Consider the following 20,783-nt stretch of genomic DNA (forward strand, 5'->3'; position numbering starts at 1 on the left):
TAATAGTGCAACTTTAAGTAACTAGCCCTTACTTCTTTCTTTTAATCAGATAGAAAACTAGTTCATGAGTATCAATGAGTTAGAGAATTTTTTGATACGTTTAAAAGGTGGTCTAATACATGAAGGGGTCATTGTTTCCAGGTCAAATAAACGCAGATAACTGTGTTGGAAAAGGAAAGAGAGAGGCTCAAAGATTCTGGCAGGCAATGCCCAGCAATTCCTCCACTCTCTCTCCAACAGCTTCACACTGTCATGCCTTCTCTTGACTACCCCGTTCCAAGTCTTTTCACTTACTCTTACCTGTCAAAGGGTTACCTTCTGTAGCAAGCCATCTTTGGCATCCCACGCTTAGGCTGTGTCAGGGAACTGATCACCCTTTTATTCAATTGTCTGTTTAGATGTCTGATACCACCCAAACGTGACTTTAGCAGGGTCTCTGTTGTTTTTCTCTGCTCTCATAACTCCGAAAAGACTGATTCCCCTCACGCTAATCCTCTCAACAATCAAGAGTCTCCTTCTGGTCCGCTTTCCTTCTGCATCAGTCACTCCTTGCCCTTCACTTTGCGTTCCTCAGCATCACTCGGAAGCTTTAGAAATGAAGACTCTCATACCTCGCCCCAAGTAGGTTACCTAGTTCCTTCAGCGCTAACCTCTACAACCCTAGCGTCTTAACTCCGCCCCATCTCAGCTCCTGACCCCGCCCGTTCCTCCGCTTCACCGCCTCTTTAAATGGAGTCACAAGTACGCATGCTCCCTCTGAACTTCCTCGTAGCGTGATGACGTTAGCGTTGGCGTGGTGACGTAGGGGTTGGTGCCGCGCGTGTTTCAGCTAGGGGTCCGGGAGTGAGTTTAGAAGCTGCGCGGGCTTGTGGGGTATCCCGGGAGCTCAAGGCGCGCGCTTTCTCTTTGGCGTTCGTCGCTGAACAGCTTGTGTCCTTTCCGCCCTTTCGGGGAGGGGGAAAGCAGAGCTTCTTCACGAGCTGGGGCCCGTTAAGGAGAAGGGAGCCAGCGGGGGACTCTGGAGCGCCTGAGGGCAGGGCTGCGGCCCGGAAGAGGGGAGGAGAAGAGAGGGTTCCCGTAGGCAGGGTCCGCGCGCGCTGGGATCAGGGCTGGTCCCGAGAAGGGCCTGGGGCGGCCGCGCTATGTTCGGGGCCCGGTGCCTGCTCCGAGCCCTGCGCTCCTGTTCCTCGGCTCCCTGCCCAAGGCACAAACCTTCAGCCAAACTGAGCGTGCGGGACGCTCTCGGGGCCCAGAACGCAAGTGGGGAGCGCGTTAAGGTCCAGGTTAGTGTATCGGAAGGGGGTGGGTTTGTCCTTTTCGTTGACTGATGTGGCACGTCCACGTCTAGGCTTACCTTGTGCTGTCGGGTCGGACAGAACGACCGGCAGCGGAAAGTTAGAAAATGTAGGCAGTCGTGTGCGTCCACGTTTTTCTCTTCTCATTGGTTACCGTTAGTTTTCCCTGAAAAGTGCTGGAACTTTGCTTTCATGATACAGGTTATTACCCCTAAACTTGTTAATCATACAGCAAAATGAACGAGCCCCTTTTCTTTTGTCCCTCATAACGTGTGTCCACAGTTATATAGCTCCTTGAGTGCAGGAACTACGTCTTATCCGTCTTGATAGTCACACATAGCTGGCAGTAAATATTTGTTCAACTAAACCATACCTTTTATTCAATTTTTAACCACCTCAGTGCCTAAAATGGGGCTTTGCATATAACTTATGTTAATAAATTAGGAGAACGAGTGGAGTGTAGCAGTTTGAAAGAGCTCTGGAGTCAAGCTGCCTCGGTTTAAATCTCTGCCGCTTAGTAGCTTGTTAATTATGGGCATGTCACTTAACGTGTCTAAACCTCAGTTCCCTCTTATGAGAATGGAGATAATAGTCCCTATCTCACAGAGTCCTGAAGATTAGTTACAAAATACTTAGGACAGTGGCCCACCGTGAATAAATGTTAGTTGCTATCATTTGTCTTGTTAATAATAATATTTGCAGCGGCTCCACACAGAAGGTACCTCCTTAAAGGAGCAGACCAAGCAAGGAGGTTTGACTTACTAGGTTGCTGAAACACACTGATGCAGTTATTTTTGCTCTCCTCACATATCCTTGATTTTTAGCAGTATGACCAATTTCCCCCTCTTTGCATTTCTTTGGGTTTCATATTCTTTCTATTATCCAAATCAAAACTTTTTCTTGCGTTAATCTATTAATTCGACATACATTAATACCTTTGTGTGCTAGTCTAGAGAGGATTCAAAGATGAACAGAACCTACTCGCTAGATTAGAGGCTTTCCCTTTAGTGCTGTGCAGTCTAATTTAGAAGTATCTGAATTGAGTGGTACTGTAATTGTAAAATACACACTAATTTTGAAGAACAAAAGAATGCAAACTATCTCAGTATTTTTAATATTGATTACATGTTGATATATATTTTGGGTTCAATAAAATATACTATTAAAATTAACCCATTTCTTTTTTATGTAACCACTAAAAAAGTAAAATTACGTATGTGGCTCACATTATATTTTTGTCAGACAGCCCTGGTCTGATGGCTAAGACAAGAAATGACAACAGTGTGATAAGTATTAGTGGTATAAATAGAAAACTTTGAGAATACGGAGAGGGAAGTTCTTAACAGTGTGAGGAGGTCAAAGAAGACTTCTTGCGTGAGGTGACATTTCAGCTGAGTCCGGAAGGATGTGTTCCTCAAGCACAGGAACCAGGGATAGGGTGTAAATATCATTTCAGAAGAGTTTGTTGACAGAACATGAACTTTGAACCGAGATCTGTGTTTGAATTCCACCTGTACTACTTGGTAACCTTGAGTATTTAGCAAGGTTATCCTAACTTCTCTAAGTATGTTTCATCTCTAAAGTGATAGTTCTTGTGAGGATTAAGTAGAAAAATATTTATAAAGAGCTTAGGACAGAAGCACATTAAACAGTGCTCCATAAATGTTAACTTTTACTAACAAGTAAAAAGCAAGGCATTGGTGCTTTGGATTGGGCATGCTCAAGTTATGAAGGACCTTGTACGTGAGACTGAGGCAATTTACGCTTTACTCAGTGTAGCTCTGGAGAAAGATAAGCGCTTCCTAGTAGACTTGGGTTTAAATTCACGCTCTGCCGTTTACCAGCAGTGTGCCCTCAGGCAAGTTATTTAACTTCTCTGAGCCTCAATTCTTCACTTGTAAAATGGGAATAATGATAATCCACATTGCTGTTGTGAGGAGGAGGTGAAACAGTATATGAAGAAGGTAGTAGTAAAATGTTTGTCACATAGTAGATGTTCAGTACATGATAAATATTCTTCCACTGGAAAATATTCATGGATTTTCTACTGTGTGCCTGACAATAGCCTTCAATGCAACTAAAAATGTGATTCCTAAACCCACAAAATATTATGGACATGCAAATAAGTAATAGAAGGGCTTTAATAACAGTGTCTGTTAGGGTGTGGTGGGGATACAAAGAAAGTCAGGATCAGTACAGTTTTCCGAAGTAGGATCATCTCACTTTTCCCAAGCACGTTTGATGGTTAACTGAACACCATCAACTGTTTCACAGTTGTTCAGAGGCTGCTAGAATATTCTCTCTCAACCTCTATGCTAGTTAAATTTAACTAGCATAGAGGTTGTCATCTGTGAGAGAGCTGTTTTTAGTGTTCTACTTGAAGACATCTCATTTGTACTCATGCATACCTGTCATTTAAATTCAGTGTCTTTGAAAGTTCATGTGCTGCTTAATATGATCATAATAAGTTTCTTGAGAACTCTTTTAGTATGATACTTTGTAAAAAAGAAAACCCCATAAAGATGTTTCTAGTCTATAACTATGTGATCTCTCTTCTGGGAATTTTGATATAAAAGGAGAAAGGAACCAAAGTATGTGCCCTGTTATGTGTAATGGTGGGGGAGAGGGCAGGGGCAGGAAGAAAACCTGGAATATTAGGGGGATTGGTTATGTGAATTAGGCTCATCAGCTTAACGGGATTTGGGACATCTTATTCAGAATGATGAGCTTTATTAACAAAACGACAACAACAAAAAAGGTGGAATGCCAAAGCTGTATTTCACTGTGATGAGGACCATATAAAATTATATATGCATATCGGTAAACTAAAAGCAATTGATTTGTTCAGGCAGGATTATGAAGACTTTTTTTTTCTTCATTTAGTCCTTTGTGTGTATGTGTAATGAAAATATACAATGTTTGTATTTTAAACTCACATTTAGAAATATTTCTCATTAGGGATGGATTCGTTCGGTCCGATCCCAGAAGGAAGTCTTGTTCCTGCATGTCAATGATGGGTCATCTTTGGAAAGCCTTCAGGTTGTAGCAGATTCAAGCTTTGACAGTAGGTGAGTTTTTTTTGTTTGTTTTTAAGAGTACTTTGATGTTTTTTCATCTCCTCTGTTCCCCATTTCCCTATTCCAAGTGTTCATATTGCCCCCTCAGTGATCTTTCTAAACAAATCTGCTTTTCATAGCTTTGAGGCTCAAGTCCAAATACTTGGAATCAAGATCCTTTTCTCCTCTCTCTAACATCTTCACATGACAATATCCCCCACCTATCCTTTGCTTCTCTCTCAACTATGTGCAGCTCTTAACCCAATTAAAGGTAAAATCTTCTATCATTAAATGGTTTAGGGACTTCCCTGGTGGTCCAGTGGTTAAGACTCCATGCTCCTAATGCAGGGGGCCCAGATTCGATCCCTGGTCAGGGAATTAGATCCCGCATGCTGCAACTAAGACCCGGTGCAGCCAAATAAATAAATAAATAATAGTTTAATGTTCTGAGAGCAAGGTTGGTATTAATATGAGGGCTACATGTACGATCTTGTTTATGCTATTGTTTTGTTATTATAGAGAACTGGCCTTTGGGAGTTCTGTGGAAGTTCAAGGGCAGCTGGTAAAAAGTTTGTCCAAAAGGCAAAATGTGGAACTGAAGGCAGAAAAAATTGAAGTTGTTGGAAATTGTGATGCCAAGGTATGTGTTGTGACACGATTATGGAGGCCGTTAAGGCTTAATTTAAAACATTAGCCATGTTTTAAGTGTGATTATTGGGAAGATGGCACTTCGAACATTTCGATTGTGACTTCCTAGATAATTGAAACAGGCTATAGACTGAGGAATGAAGAAAGAGTAGCAAAAAGTATTTATGTAGATGGCGGAGCCTTAGGAGTGAGAGCTAAGTGATAATACTCTGTGTACAATCTCTGTGGTGCCTGTCACTGTTGAGATTTGCCACTTTACAAGCATGCCTAGTCAGCTGCAGTGACAAAGACATACCAGGGCAAACCACATTCTTAGGAAAACTCTGCCTAGAAATTACTTTTGCATGATCTAGAACTGTACCATCTGGTGCAATAGCCACTAGCCACCCATGGCTATTTAATATTAAATCAATTAAAATTAAATTAAAAATTCAGTTCCTCAGTGACATTAGCCACATTTCAAGTGCTCAGTAGTCATATGCAGCTAACAGCTACCGTACTGCATTGCACAGGTACAGATCATTTCCGTTTATCACAGAAAATTCTGTTGGATGGTGCTAGAGTGTGGGGATACTTAGGCTGAACGAAGATAAGAAATTCTACATTAAGACATATTTATTCCTGTTTTTGCAAGGCTCTTCTGTTAGTAGCTTTTTATGTATAGCCTGATAAAGAGGTTAGAGGGAATAAAACCATAGATTATTAATCCAGTTTCTATTTGGAGAAAATGAGACCCAACCAGGTAAAATGACTTGCATTAGGTCATATTGCTGATTAGTGGCACAGCTGAAGTTTATGTGCTAGCCATTTTAACCCCCTGTGGTTTAGCTATACTCATCTTCAAATATTTAATGAACAAAAAATGAGGAATATAGGGAAATAGCATCATTTTAATTCAAATTCATTTTTAGTTCTTTTGGATAACTGAAATGTTAACCATTTTTATTTTTGCTTTTTTAGAGGGATGTTTGATTATTAAAAATTTGCCATGTGTTTTACTCTTCTTAAATTGTTTTCCCTTGGTGGGTATTGATGCTTTCCACTACTCTTCCCCCTCATTTCAGTGTCATTTTTAAGTATTCAGCATTAGGGAATTCTGAACCTGCTGACAGTCCCCGGATTCCTATTAATGTGATCATATTGTCACTTTCATAGGTATGGGACCTATTTCTATATGACATAAATTAATGTGTGCACAAGGCCTAAAAGGAATAGACAGCTATGTTGGTAGCCTGTTTTAGAGTTCTTTTACTTAGCTTCTCTGTTATCTTTTTTATTGAAACTTTGGTTTTGGTCTGAAACTTTTATCCTATCTTCTCAATCTTGTAAAATGAGTGTGGGCAGGGAAATTTTTCTAGGTAGAGTCATAATTTCCTTTAAAATTTTTATCAATATACATTGCTCGTCCAGATGACAGAAAGCTGTTGACCCTCACTCATGTTCTGAAACAGCAGCACATGTTGATAAATGGCGATAAATAGTGCTAATTGATTATGGGCGCTTGTGGGCTTTCAGGACATTTGGGCAATTTTAAAATTCAATACCAGCTGTTTGTATACAGCTGTAGAAAACAATGTTTAATATCTACAATATTCTAAACTCATGTGTGCCAAACAGTGGAGTGTTTTGGGTAACTATATCCTAATCTCTCTATTTGTAAGTAGTGATTGATAGCTAACGGATAGAAATTTGATAAATAACAGATGAGCCTTGGTGATAATAAGTAACTTTGCCCAAGGTTCCAAAGCTAATAAGTAGTAGAGCTGAATTTAAACCCACATCTTTCTGATTTCACTCACTGTTCTACTAACTTGTTAGAATTAATGTGGACCATATTCAGTTATGTTAAGAAATAAGGAACAAAAGCATCTTAGTTTTATTCTAAAGCACTACTATTTAACAAATGCCCTGTAAACTGATTTTATAAAACTGTATTTCTTTTAGCTTCTAACTTGTTTTTCCTTTTATTGTCAGGCTTTCCCTTTTAAATATAAAGAGAGGCATCCTCTGGAGTATCTGAGACAATACCCTCACCTTAGGTGTAGGACTAATGTTCAGGGTTCTATACTGAGGGTTCGCAGTGAAGCCACAGCTGCTATCCATTCTTTCTTTAAGGTAAGGAGCTTTGCTTCTAGGTGTTCCTTCTTGTGAAGAAGTTGAATAATTGTAATACTGGAGTATTATCCTGAAAGTTCTTCGGGTTATTTATTCTAAGCACCCTTTATTGTGTGGTACTTTTTTCTTTGGCTGATTTTAAATTTTCTGTTTATCACTGGTTTTGAGTAATTTGATTAATGTGTGCCTTGGCACAGTTTTCTTTATGTTTCGTGTGTTTGGAGTTCATTGAATTTCTTGAATCTACGCATTTTAATTTTCACCAAGTTTTTCAGTCATTATTTCATCAAATATTTTTTATGTTACCTCTCTCGTTGGGAGACTTCAGTTAACCATATATTAGGCCACTTGATGATATCTCGACAGCTCTCAGATGTTCTTTTCTTTTTAAAAAATCTTTTTTTTCCAGTATGTTTCTTTTGGATAGTTTGTATTACTATGTCTTCATGCTTACCGATCTTTTCTTCTGCAGTGCCTAATTTGTTATTCCTATCCAGTGCATTTTTCACCCCATATCTAAGTGAAAGGCTTCATATCTAAGTGTTTGATTTGGGCCTTTTTTTTTAGTGTCTTCCATGTCTCTACTTAACTTTTTTGAACATATACAATACAGTTTTAGTTAAAACTGTACAGTTTTCATAGCTGTTTAGTAACTTTTTACATCCTTCTAATGTGTCAGCTATAAGTCAGTTTTGATTGATTGATTAGTCTCTTCATTATGGATTATGTTTTCCTGCTTCTTCGTATATCTGCTAATCTTTGATTAGGTGCCAGACCTTGTGAATTTTACCTTGTTGGGTGCTGGATATTTATAAAGCTTCTTAAGCTTTGTTTTGGTATGTAGTTAAGTTACTGGAAGGGTCTTGCTTTTATGATTTGTTAAGTAAATCTGGAGCAGTGCTCAGTCTGGGTCTAATTATTCCCCACTACTGAGGCAAAGCCTTCCTGAGTATTCTACCTAGTGCCTTGTGAATTACAAGATTTTCCAGCCTGGTTTGTGGGAGCAGGCATTGTTTCCAGCCACATATGAGCACCAGGCACTGTTTAATCGTTGTGGATGGTTCTTTCCCTGGCCTTGGATAGTTTCCTCACTTGCATGTGCTGATCATTCCTCCACCTAATACTCCAGGGTGACTCCCTGTACCTCTCTGGAGTTGTTGGACAGCTCTCTGCTCTCTGGTACTCTGTCCTGTCAGTTCTAGCCACTTTGGTCTCCTCAACTCAGGGAGTCTGCTGGGTTCCACTTTATTTCTCCCTTCTTCCTGCTGTGGCCTGGAAAATCTCAAGGTAGTAATCTGGGCTGCTGGTAGGGTTCACTGTGTTTGTTTCCTATCTCTCAGGGATCACTCTCCTTTGTTGTCTGATATCCAGTGTCTTGAAAACCATCATTTCATGTGGTTTGCTTGTGGATATTTTTGTTTTGTTTTTGGGTTTTTTTGTTGTTTCAAATGGGAGGGTAAATCTAGTTCCTATTTCTACATCTTGGTCACAGACATTTTATATACAGTAAGCACTAATTTAAAAAAATTATTGGTGTTGATCAAGTAGATTGATCTAATGCCTAAAGACATTTTGTCTCATTTAGCTTTGCTTTTCAGCCATTTCCCCCAACCCGGCAAAGCCACAGTGGAATGTAAGTTGGTAAGTTGATGAGGTGAAGGGACCCTCCTTCCATGTGTTGGATGGAAGGGCTCCAAAAGCAAGAGTGACCCAATGGATAAAGTTCAGTATTATTCCGTGTAGTTTTGGAACTCTTCCTAATCCACTTCTCCAAATCCAGCTCACTTGCAAAGATTGTCTGACAGCATACCCTTCCCTTGGACAGCATCCAAATTCATGCAGGCCCAGCCCTGCCATAGCACACGAAGAAAGTTCTTGCTCTTTGAAAAGCTCCTTAAGAGGTAATTTTTGGTGTGACAGCTAAAGAACATCATGACTTTAAAGCATAAGAATAAACAAAGGAAAATAAATCACATTATACAGTGTCATCCCGTTATAGTGTGAAAGGGTGTGTTTACATATGCTCTCATAAACTTTCTTATGCATCTTCCATATGGCTTTTCTCTTTTTTTTTTTTTTTAAATAAATTTATTTATTTTATTTATTTATTTTTGGCTGTGTTGGGTCTTCGTTGCTGCCCACGGGCTTTCTCTAGTTGTGGTGAGCAGGGGGCTACTCTTCATTGCGGTGTGCGGGCTTCTCATTGCAGTGACTTCTCCTGTTGCAGAGCACGGGCTCTAGGCACGTGGGCTTCTGTAGTTGTGGCTCGAGGGCTCTAGAGCGCAGGCTCAGTAGTTGTGGCGCATGGGCTTAGTTGCACCGCGGCACGTGGGATCTTCCTGGACTTGAACCCGTGTCCCCTGCATTGGCAGGTGGACTCTTTGCCACTGCGCCACCAGGGAAGTCCCATCCATATGGCTTTTCAATAGTGCTTGAACCATACAAACAGAAAATTTGTTCAGATGTAAAAATCTTTTTTCCCTATATGGCTTTAACAGCTGATAAAGTCAGTGGATCTGCTTTAATTCTGAAAGTTTTATGGATTTCTGGCCAGTAGGTGGTGGTATTGGCAATCCATTAACAAGTGGGCTTTACCTAATTTATACATTTCTTATTACTTGAAGTTTTCACAGGTATGTAAATAATTTTAAAATAATAATAAAAAAAACTAGAAAACTCTGAAATCAAAGAATAAGCAAAATAAAGTAAAATTTAAAAAACACTTTAGGTGGTTGAAAATAATGAATTTTAGCACTGTTGGTGATGGTTATAAAGGTAGGTACTTTTGAGTCTTATAAATTCACTTCTTAATTGTAAAGCTCTGGAAAATATAATCCTGATACCTCCTTCTAAGATGTTACCCACTTGTGTATGTGACAGGATTGAATTGTTTAAAGAAATCATGGGAGTACTATAGGACATATTAAATATTAGTTATATATTATCCTATATTTGGTACTGTTTCTATGTTTGTTACTTTAGGCTCCCTAAAAGATGTTAAGAACTAAAATGTAAAATTTTCAAAAATTTCAGACCTTGAAATATAGGGAAAAAGAAACTTGAGCACAAACCTTTTAGTTAGGATACTTTAAGGATCTAGAGTTTTTTTTGGTTTGAGTATCAAAAATGTGTAGTGTATAACTTGCTTTGCTTATAAAATTGACACATTTCTTGAGTACTAAAACATGGCTATCTAGAATCCTCAAAAAATGAGTTATTTAGGGCTTCCCTGGTGGTGCAGTGGTTGAGAATCTGCCTGCCAATGCAGGGGACACGGGTTCGAGCCCTGGTCTGGGAAGATCCCACATGCCGCGGAGCAACTAGGCCCGTGAGCCACAATTACTGAGCCTGCGCGTCTGGAGCCTGTGCTCCACAAAAAGAGAGGCCGCGATGAGAGGCCTGCGCACCGCGATGAAGAGTGGCCCCCGCTTGCCGCAACTAGAGAAAGCCCTCTCACAGAAACGAAGACCCAACACAACCATAAATAAATAAATAAACAAACAAACAAACAAACCCAAAGTTTAAAAAAAAATGAGTTATTTACAAGAGCTGAGTTTCTCAAATAATCGGATTATCTTTTAGGCACCATTTTTTTTCTAATTTCCAGTGGAAGTTATCCTAAAATGTATTACATACTTCCCTGGCTTCCTGAAGTGAGCCAACAGAAAAGAGTTTGCCCTTTCTTGGTGAGTTGAGGTTCTTCCTCTGAGTATCAGATTGCTCTCTTCTCAGTATGGCAGTGCCTTCAAAGCCTGTCACGGTGAGGGGTGTTCTTTGACCCTGCGTTGAATGACCCTAGACTGCTGTGCCTTTGAGTTCCTGTGACTGCTTTTTATGGGGTGTTTTTTTGGTTTTTGTTTTGTTTTTTCGGTCTCCTCTTGCTGTCACTTTTTGTCGCCAGTGGTGTGTCTGTGGCTAGCAATTGCTGTCAAGTTTCTTTTTTGTTGAGTCTGATTAAATAATATTTATTTTGTGTGTGTTAAAGAAAAATATAGTCCATGACTCTTTGAGTGATGTGTATGGGCCTTAGTACATGAATTGTGTAATTTTCAGATACTCATTTATTGCCTTATAAATATCTGGTTATAGCAATGTGTATCTATCAGAATACTTAGATATTTAGAGGTGATGGGTGGGATCTGAATAATTGGGCCAAAATTTTTGACCCCTTCTCTGGCCTTCATCTCTCTCATTAGGAACGCCTTTGCTGTGGGATAGGATAAGTACCTGACACTGGAACCCCACTGGAGGCAGCCACTGAGAGTACTCCTGCTATTTAGTTTCCTACTTCTCTATCCACTTTCTCTTTTGTGGACTTTGTTCTCGTCTTTGTTGTTCCTTTGTACCCTCTCCTGTATAACTTTTGGTGGTAATGATATAGACTTTGATACGATAAGCCTTGCTAGCACTGTTAAGGCTTAAAAAGCCGACGATGCCTTTTGAAAGGTTTAGCATTATTTGAGAATTGAGAATAATTCCCACTATTTGAGTGTTTTAAAAAAAAAAATCCCATACAGTTATTTTCATAAGATTTACAGCATTGTTCCTTGTGGCAGTTGACCAGTTCTAACTTAAGCAATTATATTTAGCCGTTAAATTTTCTCCTCCCTCTCGCCACCCTTGTTTCCTTTGGATTTTTCACTTCCTTTCTTTGTTTACTGCACTCATGCTCATAGTTGCCTTATGTGGAATAAATGATTCATGTCCATAATTCTTGGCTTCTAGGAGATAAAAATTTTATGCAGTAATGTTATTGATTCTGTTTCATTTGTTCTCTATAATGTGCTCTGTGCAGCACCTCTCCACATGTTGTTCCCAGATTAAGTACATATTTGAACACTTCCTGAGACTCCTAATTTATAGCTTGAAAATTTAATCAGTCTACATCATAAGGCAGGTTGTTGGCTGGATACTTTGTATCATAGCCAGAATACTTGAATTCAACCTTTTTAGGAAGGAAGGGGCAAATTTGGGAGGCCCCTGGTAATGCACTGACATATTTTACATTCCACCAGTAGGTACTGGCAGAATTTAGCAGAGATTAGATGGACATATATGAACTTATTGTACTGATGTCAAGAACAAAATGTTTACATTGAACACATACTCTTCTGCCTTTGCAGCATAAATTCACTTTAGCTGCTTCCACCCCCACCCTGCAGCATTTATGCTGTCTGTAACCTTTCGCCTACATCCATAGTCAAAGTGAAAGAAGCATAACCTTGAAGTTGCTGGGTTATTTCAGTTTTACTAGCAACAGCTTTTGTGGTTCACTAATGGAAATAGTCTCAGACTTTAGAGCAGAAGAATTGCAGTTCGGTGCCTTAGTAATGGATGGATTTGCTGCTCACAATCTTCCTTGAGGCAAAGGAGGTGCACTGCCTGTGCCATGTGCGGTGCACTGTGCCGTCAATTTAATGACAGACTTCCTAAAAATCATTCCTGCCTTTTTGCTGTTTATTTCTTCGGTCCCCGATTGTCAACCTTAATTTGTCTCGTTTTTGGTGGTTTGTTACAATTGAGGGTCTCATTCCAAAATAACAACTTAATATTGATCACTTTTATTCCCTTAGCAATGTGGGCAACATCATTATGCATTAGCCCTGAGTGAGTGTGCGTGTGTGTGCATGTGTGCGTGCGTGTGTGTGTGTGTGTTAAATCACTATCAGTATGTTGGAAAAGTGGGAAGAAGAAATGGCACCAGAGAGAGATCCTGAGCACCTAGGTTCCAGTCCCGGCTCTGACACTGACTAGTTGTATGACTTTGGCCTCTCATTAAATCTCTCTGGGCCTCAATTTCCTTGTCTTTCCAGTGAGGAGATTGGACTAGATATTGTCTAAGTCAGTTCTGATTTAAAATTCTTTGTGCCTAGTAAACTCTCCATTTGATATTTTAATAGTTTTATTTTGGGGATTAAGGAGGGATTTGATATGGCATTCTTTTAGTGCTATTTGAATCATATAATGAAGTGTATGTTCTTGGAAGTGTTTCACATACAAATATACTGAGAAAAGTGGTTTCTCTTTTTCTTCCAGGACAGTGGCTTTGTGCATATTCATACTCCAGTAATCACATCCAATGACTGTGAGGGGGCTGGAGAACTTTTTCAAGTTAAAGTAAGCTGTGCTTCCCATCTTGGGGGATATATTGCTCTCTGATATTTTTCATTTGAGGGTTTGGTTTAAATTTAATGAGAGTTATGTGGCTAGAACATGAAATTTTGTTGATAATAATCCTTAAAATACGTGTGTAGAAAATTCACACTTCTCTAATTTTCTGTCCAACCAGCTGTATTACCTACGTTGTGACTGAAAGGAGTGGATTTTTAATTTAGTACTCTATTTGCCTTTTTTATAACTGTGAATTGGTGAACTAGAGAAATTTGAAGAAATTAATAAAAATTATAAGATATCTTTTCTGCAAATTCAACCCCCAAGTAATATCTTTGGGTGTAACTCTTATTTTAAGAGATGAACTAAAATAGAAAAGTATACATGTGAATATTTTCTTTTTCAGAGTCTTCAGAAAATATATTTTTCATAAGAAATTATTTAGTCTGTATACCTCATGAAGGCTTTTATCTTAATTCTTTGTTCAGCAATTATTTTTTGAGCTCCTACTATGTGCCACATATTGTCAGCCTGCTCTTGTTGCAGGAAATTTAAAAGTTACCAGTTTTTCTTATATGTAGGCAATTGAAAGCCTTTCATTTACCAATTAGACAGCCTGTTTAAAATCATTGGCCAGTAGCATAATAATGTACAAAGAGAAATGTATGTTGATGAGTGGTGCTTTTTGTATTTCTTTCATTTATTTACTGATTTCTATATCTCTGAGAAATCAAGATTCTTTATATATTTGGGTGATTCCATCAAATGACAAGACCTGTACAAAACTACTCTCTCTGGTTCAATATATTCTGACTCTTGGTAATGATGCTTTCTCTTCATATTATTGAACAGCATATTCACTGGGAGAAGTTATCCTGATGTGTCAACGTCATTATTCAAAATAATAATCAAATGCTGTCTTTCTTCATATGTGGTTTGAAGAAATCTAGATGATAGCCTTCTGCAAAAAGCAGAATAAAAATGCTTGGCTGAGCATTTAAAGTAGGAATGTAAGCATCTGTATATGAGTTCAAAGAAGGCAGCAGATGATAAAATAACAATATGTAAATTGTAGAAAACATTCTCTTCTAGCCATTTATGTTGTTAATTTTGTCTTTGCACCTTTAATAGTCATCTGAATATTGAAGTGAAGAGGAATTACCCACCTTAAATACATTTCATGATCCCTTAATCTAAACCACCAAATATTAAAAAGTAAATGGGGCTTCCCTGGTGGCACAGTGGTTGAGAGTCTGCCTGCCAGTGCGGGGGACACGGGTTCGAGCCCTGGTCTGGGAGGATCCCACATGCCGTGGAGCAACTAGGCCTGTGAGCCACAACTACTGAGCCTGCGCGTCTGGAGCCTGTGCTCCGCAACAAGAGAGGCCGCGATAGTGAGAGGCCCGCGCACTGCGATGAAGAGTGGCCCCCGCTCGCCGCAACTAGAGAAAGCCCTCACACAGAAATGAAGACCCAACACAGCCAAAATTAAATAAATAAATAAGTAAATTTAAAAATAAATGAATAAATAAATAAAATAAATGGCTGTTGTTTAAAAAAAAAAAAAGTAAATGATAGGGAAGGAAATGTATAATCTAAAGGAGTTTTTACAAATATGAAGGGAATTATTAAAGAGACCCAAGTTAAACAAGTAAAATAAATCTGTAACAAACTTAACATAATTATAAATTTGGAGCTAACTGCTTTACCACCAGAGAAATTCCCTAAGCAAGTCTGAATGATTACAATATGTGCATTTTGGACTCTAAACAACACAAGGTAAATTACCAAATAAGAATAGATACACAGAAAGGAGGAAGATGTATTTCTTTTTTTTTTAAATCGGGGCTTTTTAAATTTTATTTATTTTTGGCTGCATTGGGTCTAAGTTACTGCGCACAGGCTTTCTCTAGTTGCAGCGAGTGGGGGCTACTCATTGCAGTGGCTTCTCTTGCTGTGGAGCGTGGGCTCTAGGCGCGCGGGCTTCAGTAGCTGTGGTACGTGGGCTGAGTAGTTGTGACTCGCAGGCTCTAGAGTGCAGGCTCAGTAGTTATGGCACATGGGCTTAGCTGCTCCGCGGCATGTGGGATCTTCCTGGACCAGGGCTCAAACCTGTGTCCCCTGCATTGGTAGGCAGATTCTTAACCATTTTGCCACGAGGGAAGTCCGAAAATGTATTTCTGAAGCTAAACAAATGAGAAGTGTTCTATGTTCATAGTACTCCAGGGCCAGGTTGAGGAATTTTATGTAGTGGAATTAGGCTTTGTCTATTCAGAGTGTCAGAAAGGTGCTCTTGAATTCATTGGTACTAGGCTCCTGCATTCAGGGTCTAGCACAGGTTTCAGCAGTCTGTGGCTTTTGTTTTATTAGCCTGCTGCCTTTGTTGCTTTCAGCAGTTCAGCTCCTAAGATTTGTCTTCTGTCTGCCAACACACTCTCCTTTGAAAGCAATGCTCCTTCTTATTCCCACCTCACACATCTCTACACTTCCAAGCTTCATTGTGTGGATTTCTTCCTGACTGCATGTAGAGGCATAGGGGTTTGAGTCTTGGCACCCCACTGTTAGGAGGAAGTGAAGTGTCACATCTAAATCCTTGCTTCTCTTAATAGTGCTCTTTTTTGCTCTGATAACAATGAAGCCCAGTAACTACTTAAAGATAAGGGTGCCTGGGACATACTCAGGTTTGAGGACAGCAGTAAGATGCCACCTTGAAGTGCACAGTGAGAACATAACGCACCGTCGAGAAGTAAATGCACGTCCCATCATTTTAGTTTTCTTTTTCCTCATTCCCATGTCCTGCTTTTAAGATTTCAGATATTTGCTAAGGTTTGGGCACTCCTGAGTACACATGTAGGGAGTTGCATTCAAAGCATTAATTTGTTATTCAGCAGACCTTTGGTACCATCTGTGTTCAAGATGCTGTGCTAACTGTTAAGGGGATATAAAGATGTAGTCAGGGTTCTGGTTGGTGAAGCTGGTGAGTTGGCAGGGCATAAGAGAGGAAGGAGCATGCTTTTCATTCACTGTTGATGTTACTTATCCTACAATATTCTTTGGTTATACACCTTTTCCTCTTTGTCTTAGAGCCCTAGCTGAGTTCCCACAATTATGTTTGATCTTTACGATTCTGGAGTAACTAGTTTGTCTCTGAGAAGATAAAAGAGTTTAAAGGCAAGAATTAGGGATTGTGGCAAAATCTAGACATTGATAGGAAATAAGGTGAAACTGCTTTATGTATATATTTGAGGTTACAGTGTTAAAAGTTATAAGTGGTATGAAATCTAGAGGGTAATTAGGTCCGTGAGGATTGACTTGGTCAGAAACATCTTCAAAATAAGTATGTGACTTAACTGTACCCTAGGGAGAGTACTTCAGGTAGGGGAAGAATGTGAGCAGAGTCAAGTAATTAAAATGAGTGTGGGGTTTTCACTGGACGCCGGATGGACAGATTAGAAGGTTTATGTTGGTGAATCATAAAAAGTAAAGTTGGGGTGTATAGGAATGAGAAAATGGAGCAGGTTTTTTAAAAACAACTTTATTTTTTTTTAAAATTAATTTATTTATTTTTGGGTGTGTTGGGTCTTCGTTTCTGCACGAGGGCCCTCTCTAGTTGGGGCAAGCGGGGGCCACTCTTCACCGCGGTGCGCGGGCCTCTCACCATTGCGGCCCCTCCCGCTGCGGAGCACAGGCTCCAGACGCGCAGGATCAGCAGCCTTGGCTCACGGGCCCAGGTGCTCTGCGGCATGTGGGATCTTCCCAGACCAGGGCCCGAACCCGCGTCCCCTGCATTAGCAGGCAGACTCCCAACCACTGTGCCACCAGGGAAGCCCCCAAAACAACTTTATTGAGATACATTTTACATACCATAAAAATCAGTCACTTAAAGTATACTGTTCCATGGTTTTTAGTATATTCACAGAGTTGTGCAAGCATCACCACAATCTGAGAGCATTATATCACCCCAAAGTGAAACCCAGTACCCATTACCAATCCCTTCCTGTTTCCACCCCGAGTTCTAGGTAACCACTAAATTGCTCTCTATAGATTTGCCTCTTCTGGAATATTTCACATAAATGCAGTCATACAACATATGGCCTTTTGTGTCAGGCTTCTTTCATTTAGCACAACGTTTTTGAGGTTCATACATGTTGTACCATGTATCAGTACTTCATTCCTTTTATATCCAACTAGTATTCTATTGTATAGATATCCAACGTTTTATTTATCCATTTAGCAGTTGATGGATGTTTGGATTATTTCTACCTTTTGGCTATTATGATTAATGCTACTATCAGCATTTATGAAATCATTTGGATGAGTATATGATATCATTTCTCTTGAGTGGAATTGCTGGGTCACATGGTAGCTTTATGTTTAGTATTTTGAGAAACCACCAAACCATTTTCCAAAGTGGCTGCATCACTTTACATTCCCAAAAGCAGTGTATGAAGGTTCCAATTTCTCCCCATTATCACCAACATTTATTGTTGCTCTTCATTTTTTTTTTAACATCTTTATTGGAGTATAGTTGCTTTCCAATGGTGTATTAGTTTCTGCTTTATAACAAAGTGAATGAGCCATACATATACATATATCGCCATGTCTCCTCCCTCTTGCGTCTCCCTCCCACCCTCCCTATCCCACCCCTCTAGGTGGTCACAAAGCACTGAGCTGATCTCCCTGTGATATGTGGCTGCTTCCCCAAGCTATCTTTGTCCCATCTTACCCTTCCCCCTCCCCGTGTCTTCAAGTCCATTTTCTGCCTCTGCATCTTTATTCCTGTCCTGCCCCTGGGTTCTTCAGAACCCCCCCCTTTTTTTTTTTTTTTTAGATTCCATATATATGTGTTAGCGTACGGTATTTGTTTTTCTCTTTCTGACTTAACTTCACTCTGTGTGACATTCTCTAGGTCCATCCACCTCACTACAAATAACTCAATTTCGTTTCTTTTTGTGGCTGAGTAATATTCCATTTGTATATATGTGCCACATCTTCTTTATCCATTCATCTGTTGATGGACACTTAGGTTGCTTCCATGTTCTGGCTATTGTAAATAGAGTTACAGTGAACATTGTGGTACATGACTCTTTTTGAATTATGGTTTTCTCAGGGTATATGCCCAGTAGTGAGATTGCTGAGTTGTATGGTAGTTCTATTTTTAGTTTTTTAAGGAACCTCCATACTGTTCTCCATAGTGGCTGTATCAATTTACATTCCCACCAACAGTACAGGAGGGTTCCCTTTTCTCCACACCCTCTCCAGCATTTATTGTTTGTAGATTTTTTGATGATGGCCATTCTGACCAGTGTGAGGTAATACCTCATTGTAGTTTTGATTTGCATTTCTCTACTGATTAGTGATGTTGAGCATTCTTTCATGTGTTTGTTGGCAATCTGTATATCTTCTTTGGAGAAATGTCTGTTTAGGTCTTCTGCCCATTTTTGGATTGGGTTGTTTGTTTTTTTGATATTGAGCTGCATGAGCTGCTTGTAAATTTTGGAGATTAATCTTTTGTCAGTTGCTTCATCTGCAAATAATTTCTCCCATTCTGAGGGTTGTCTTTTCGTCTTGTTTATGGTTTCCTTTGCTGTGCAAAAGCTTTTAACTTTCATTAGGTCCCATTTGTTTATTTTTGTTTTTATTTCCATTTCTCTAGGAGCTGGGTCAAAAAGGATCTTGCTGTGATTTATGTCATAGAGTGTTCTGCCTATGTTTTCCTCTAAGAGTTTGATAGTGTCTGGCCTTACATTTAGGTCTTTAATCCATTTTGAGTTTATTTTTGTGTATGGTGTTAGGGAGTGTTCTAATTTCATTCTTTTACATGTAGCTGTCCAGTTTTCCCAGCATCACTTATTGAAGAGGCTGTCTTTTCTCCATTGTATATTCTTGCCTCCTTTATCAAAAATAAGGTGACCATATGTGTGTGGGTTTATCTCTGGGCTTTCTATCCTGTTCCATTGGTCTGTATTTCTGTTTTTGTGCCAGTACCATATTGTCTTGATTACTGTAGCTTCGTAGTGTAGTCTGAAGTCCGGTGGCCTGATTCCTCCAGCTCCATTTTTCTTTCTCAAGATTGGTTTGGCTATTCGGGGTCTTTTCTGTTTCCATACAAATTGTGAAATTTTTTATTCTAGTTCTGTGAAAAATGCCATTGGTAGTTTGATAGGGATTGCATTGAATCTGTAGATTGCTTTGGGTATTATAGTCATTTTCACAATGTTGATTCTTCCAATCCAAGAACATGGTATATATTTCCATCTGTTTGTATCATCTTTAATTTCTTTCATCAGTGTCTTATAGTTCTCTGCATACAGGTCTTTTGTCTCCCTAGGTAGGTTTATTCCTAGGGATTTTATTCTTTTTGTTGCAGTGGTAAATGGGAGTGTTTCCTTAATTTCTCTTTCAGATTTTTCATCATTAGTGTATAGGAATGCAAGAGATTTCTTGCATTAATTTTGTATCCTGCTACTTTACCAAATTCATTGATTAGCTCTAGTAGTTTTCTGGTAGAGTCTTTAGGACTCTCTATGTATAGTATCATGTCATCTGCAAACAGTGACAGCTTTACTTCTTCTTTTCCGATTTGGATTCCTTTTATTTCTTTTTCTTCTCTGATTGCTGTGGCTAAAACTTCCAAAACTATGTTGAATAATAGTGGTGAGAGTGGGCAACCTTGTCTTGTTCCTGATCTTAGTGGAAATGGTTTCAGTTTTTCACCACTGAGAACGATGTTGGCTGTGGGTTTGTCATATATGGCCTTTATTATGTTGAAGCAGGTTCCCTCTATGCCCACTTTTGGAGGGTATTTATGAAAAATGGGTGTTGAATTTTGTCAAAAGCTTTTTCTGCATCTATTGAGATGATCATATGGTTTTTATCCTTCAGTTTGTTAATATGGTGTATCACATGGATTGATTTGCGTATATTGAAGAATCCTTGCATCCCTGGGGTAAATCCCACTTGATCATGGTGTATGATCCTTTTAATGTGCTGTTGGATTCTGTTTCCTAGTATTTTGTTGAGGATTTTTGTATGTATGATATTGGCCTGTAGTTTTCTTTCTTTGTGACATCTTTGTCTGGTTTTAGTATCAGGGTGATGGTGGTCTCGTAGAATGAGTTTGGGTGTGTTCCTCCCTCTGCTATATTTTGGAAGAGTTTGAGAAGGATAGGTGTTAGCTCTTCTCTAAATGTTTGATAGAATTTGCCTGTGAAGCCATCTGGTCCTGGGTTTCTGTTTGTTGGAAGATTTTTTATCACAGTCTCAATTTCAGTGCTTGTGATTGGTCTGTTTATATTTTCTATTTCTTCCTGGTTCAGTCTTGGAGGGTTGTGCTTTTCTAAGAATTTGTCCATTTCTTCCAGGTTGCCCATTTTATTGGCATATAGTTGCTTGTAGTAATCTCTCATGATCCTTTGTATTTCTGCAGTGTCAGTTGTTACTTCTCCTTTTTCATTTCTAATTCTATTGATTTGAGTCTTCTCCCTTTTTCTCTTGATGAGTCTGGCTAATGGTTTATCAGTTTTGTTTATCTTCTCAAAGAACCAGCATTTAGTTT

General features: G+C 39.3%; 1 protein-coding gene across 7 annotated transcripts in view; it reads left to right on the plus strand.

The window, feature by feature from the left end:
- Positions 1-767: 767 nt before the first annotated feature.
- The window catches only part of NARS2 (asparaginyl-tRNA synthetase 2, mitochondrial), a 143,975-nt gene continuing 123,959 nt past the window's right edge, over positions 768-20,783 (plus strand). For 3 of the 7 annotated variants that reach the window (XR_014250234.1, XR_014250235.1, XM_082410366.1), the window contains exons 1-5: positions 773-1,283; positions 4,254-4,363; positions 4,871-4,991; positions 6,974-7,114; positions 13,151-13,231. Coding sequence is in view for 5 of the 7 variants with exons in the window: in XM_082410366.1 (XP_082266492.1) it covers positions 1,143-1,283; positions 4,254-4,363; positions 4,871-4,991; positions 6,974-7,114; positions 13,151-13,231 (594 nt within the window). In the remaining 2 variants the exon portion in view is untranslated. Of the gene's footprint in view, positions 1,284-4,253; positions 4,364-4,870; positions 4,992-6,973; positions 7,115-13,150; positions 13,232-20,783 lie in introns of all 7 variants that reach the window. The other 4 variants (XM_082410370.1, XM_082410368.1, XM_082410367.1 and 1 more) reach the window with 4 other exon arrangements.

This window comes from Balaenoptera physalus, assembly GCF_965194825.1.
Source record: "Balaenoptera physalus genome assembly, chromosome: 10".
NCBI classification, from domain to species: Eukaryota; Metazoa; Chordata; class Mammalia; order Artiodactyla; family Balaenopteridae; genus Balaenoptera; species Balaenoptera physalus.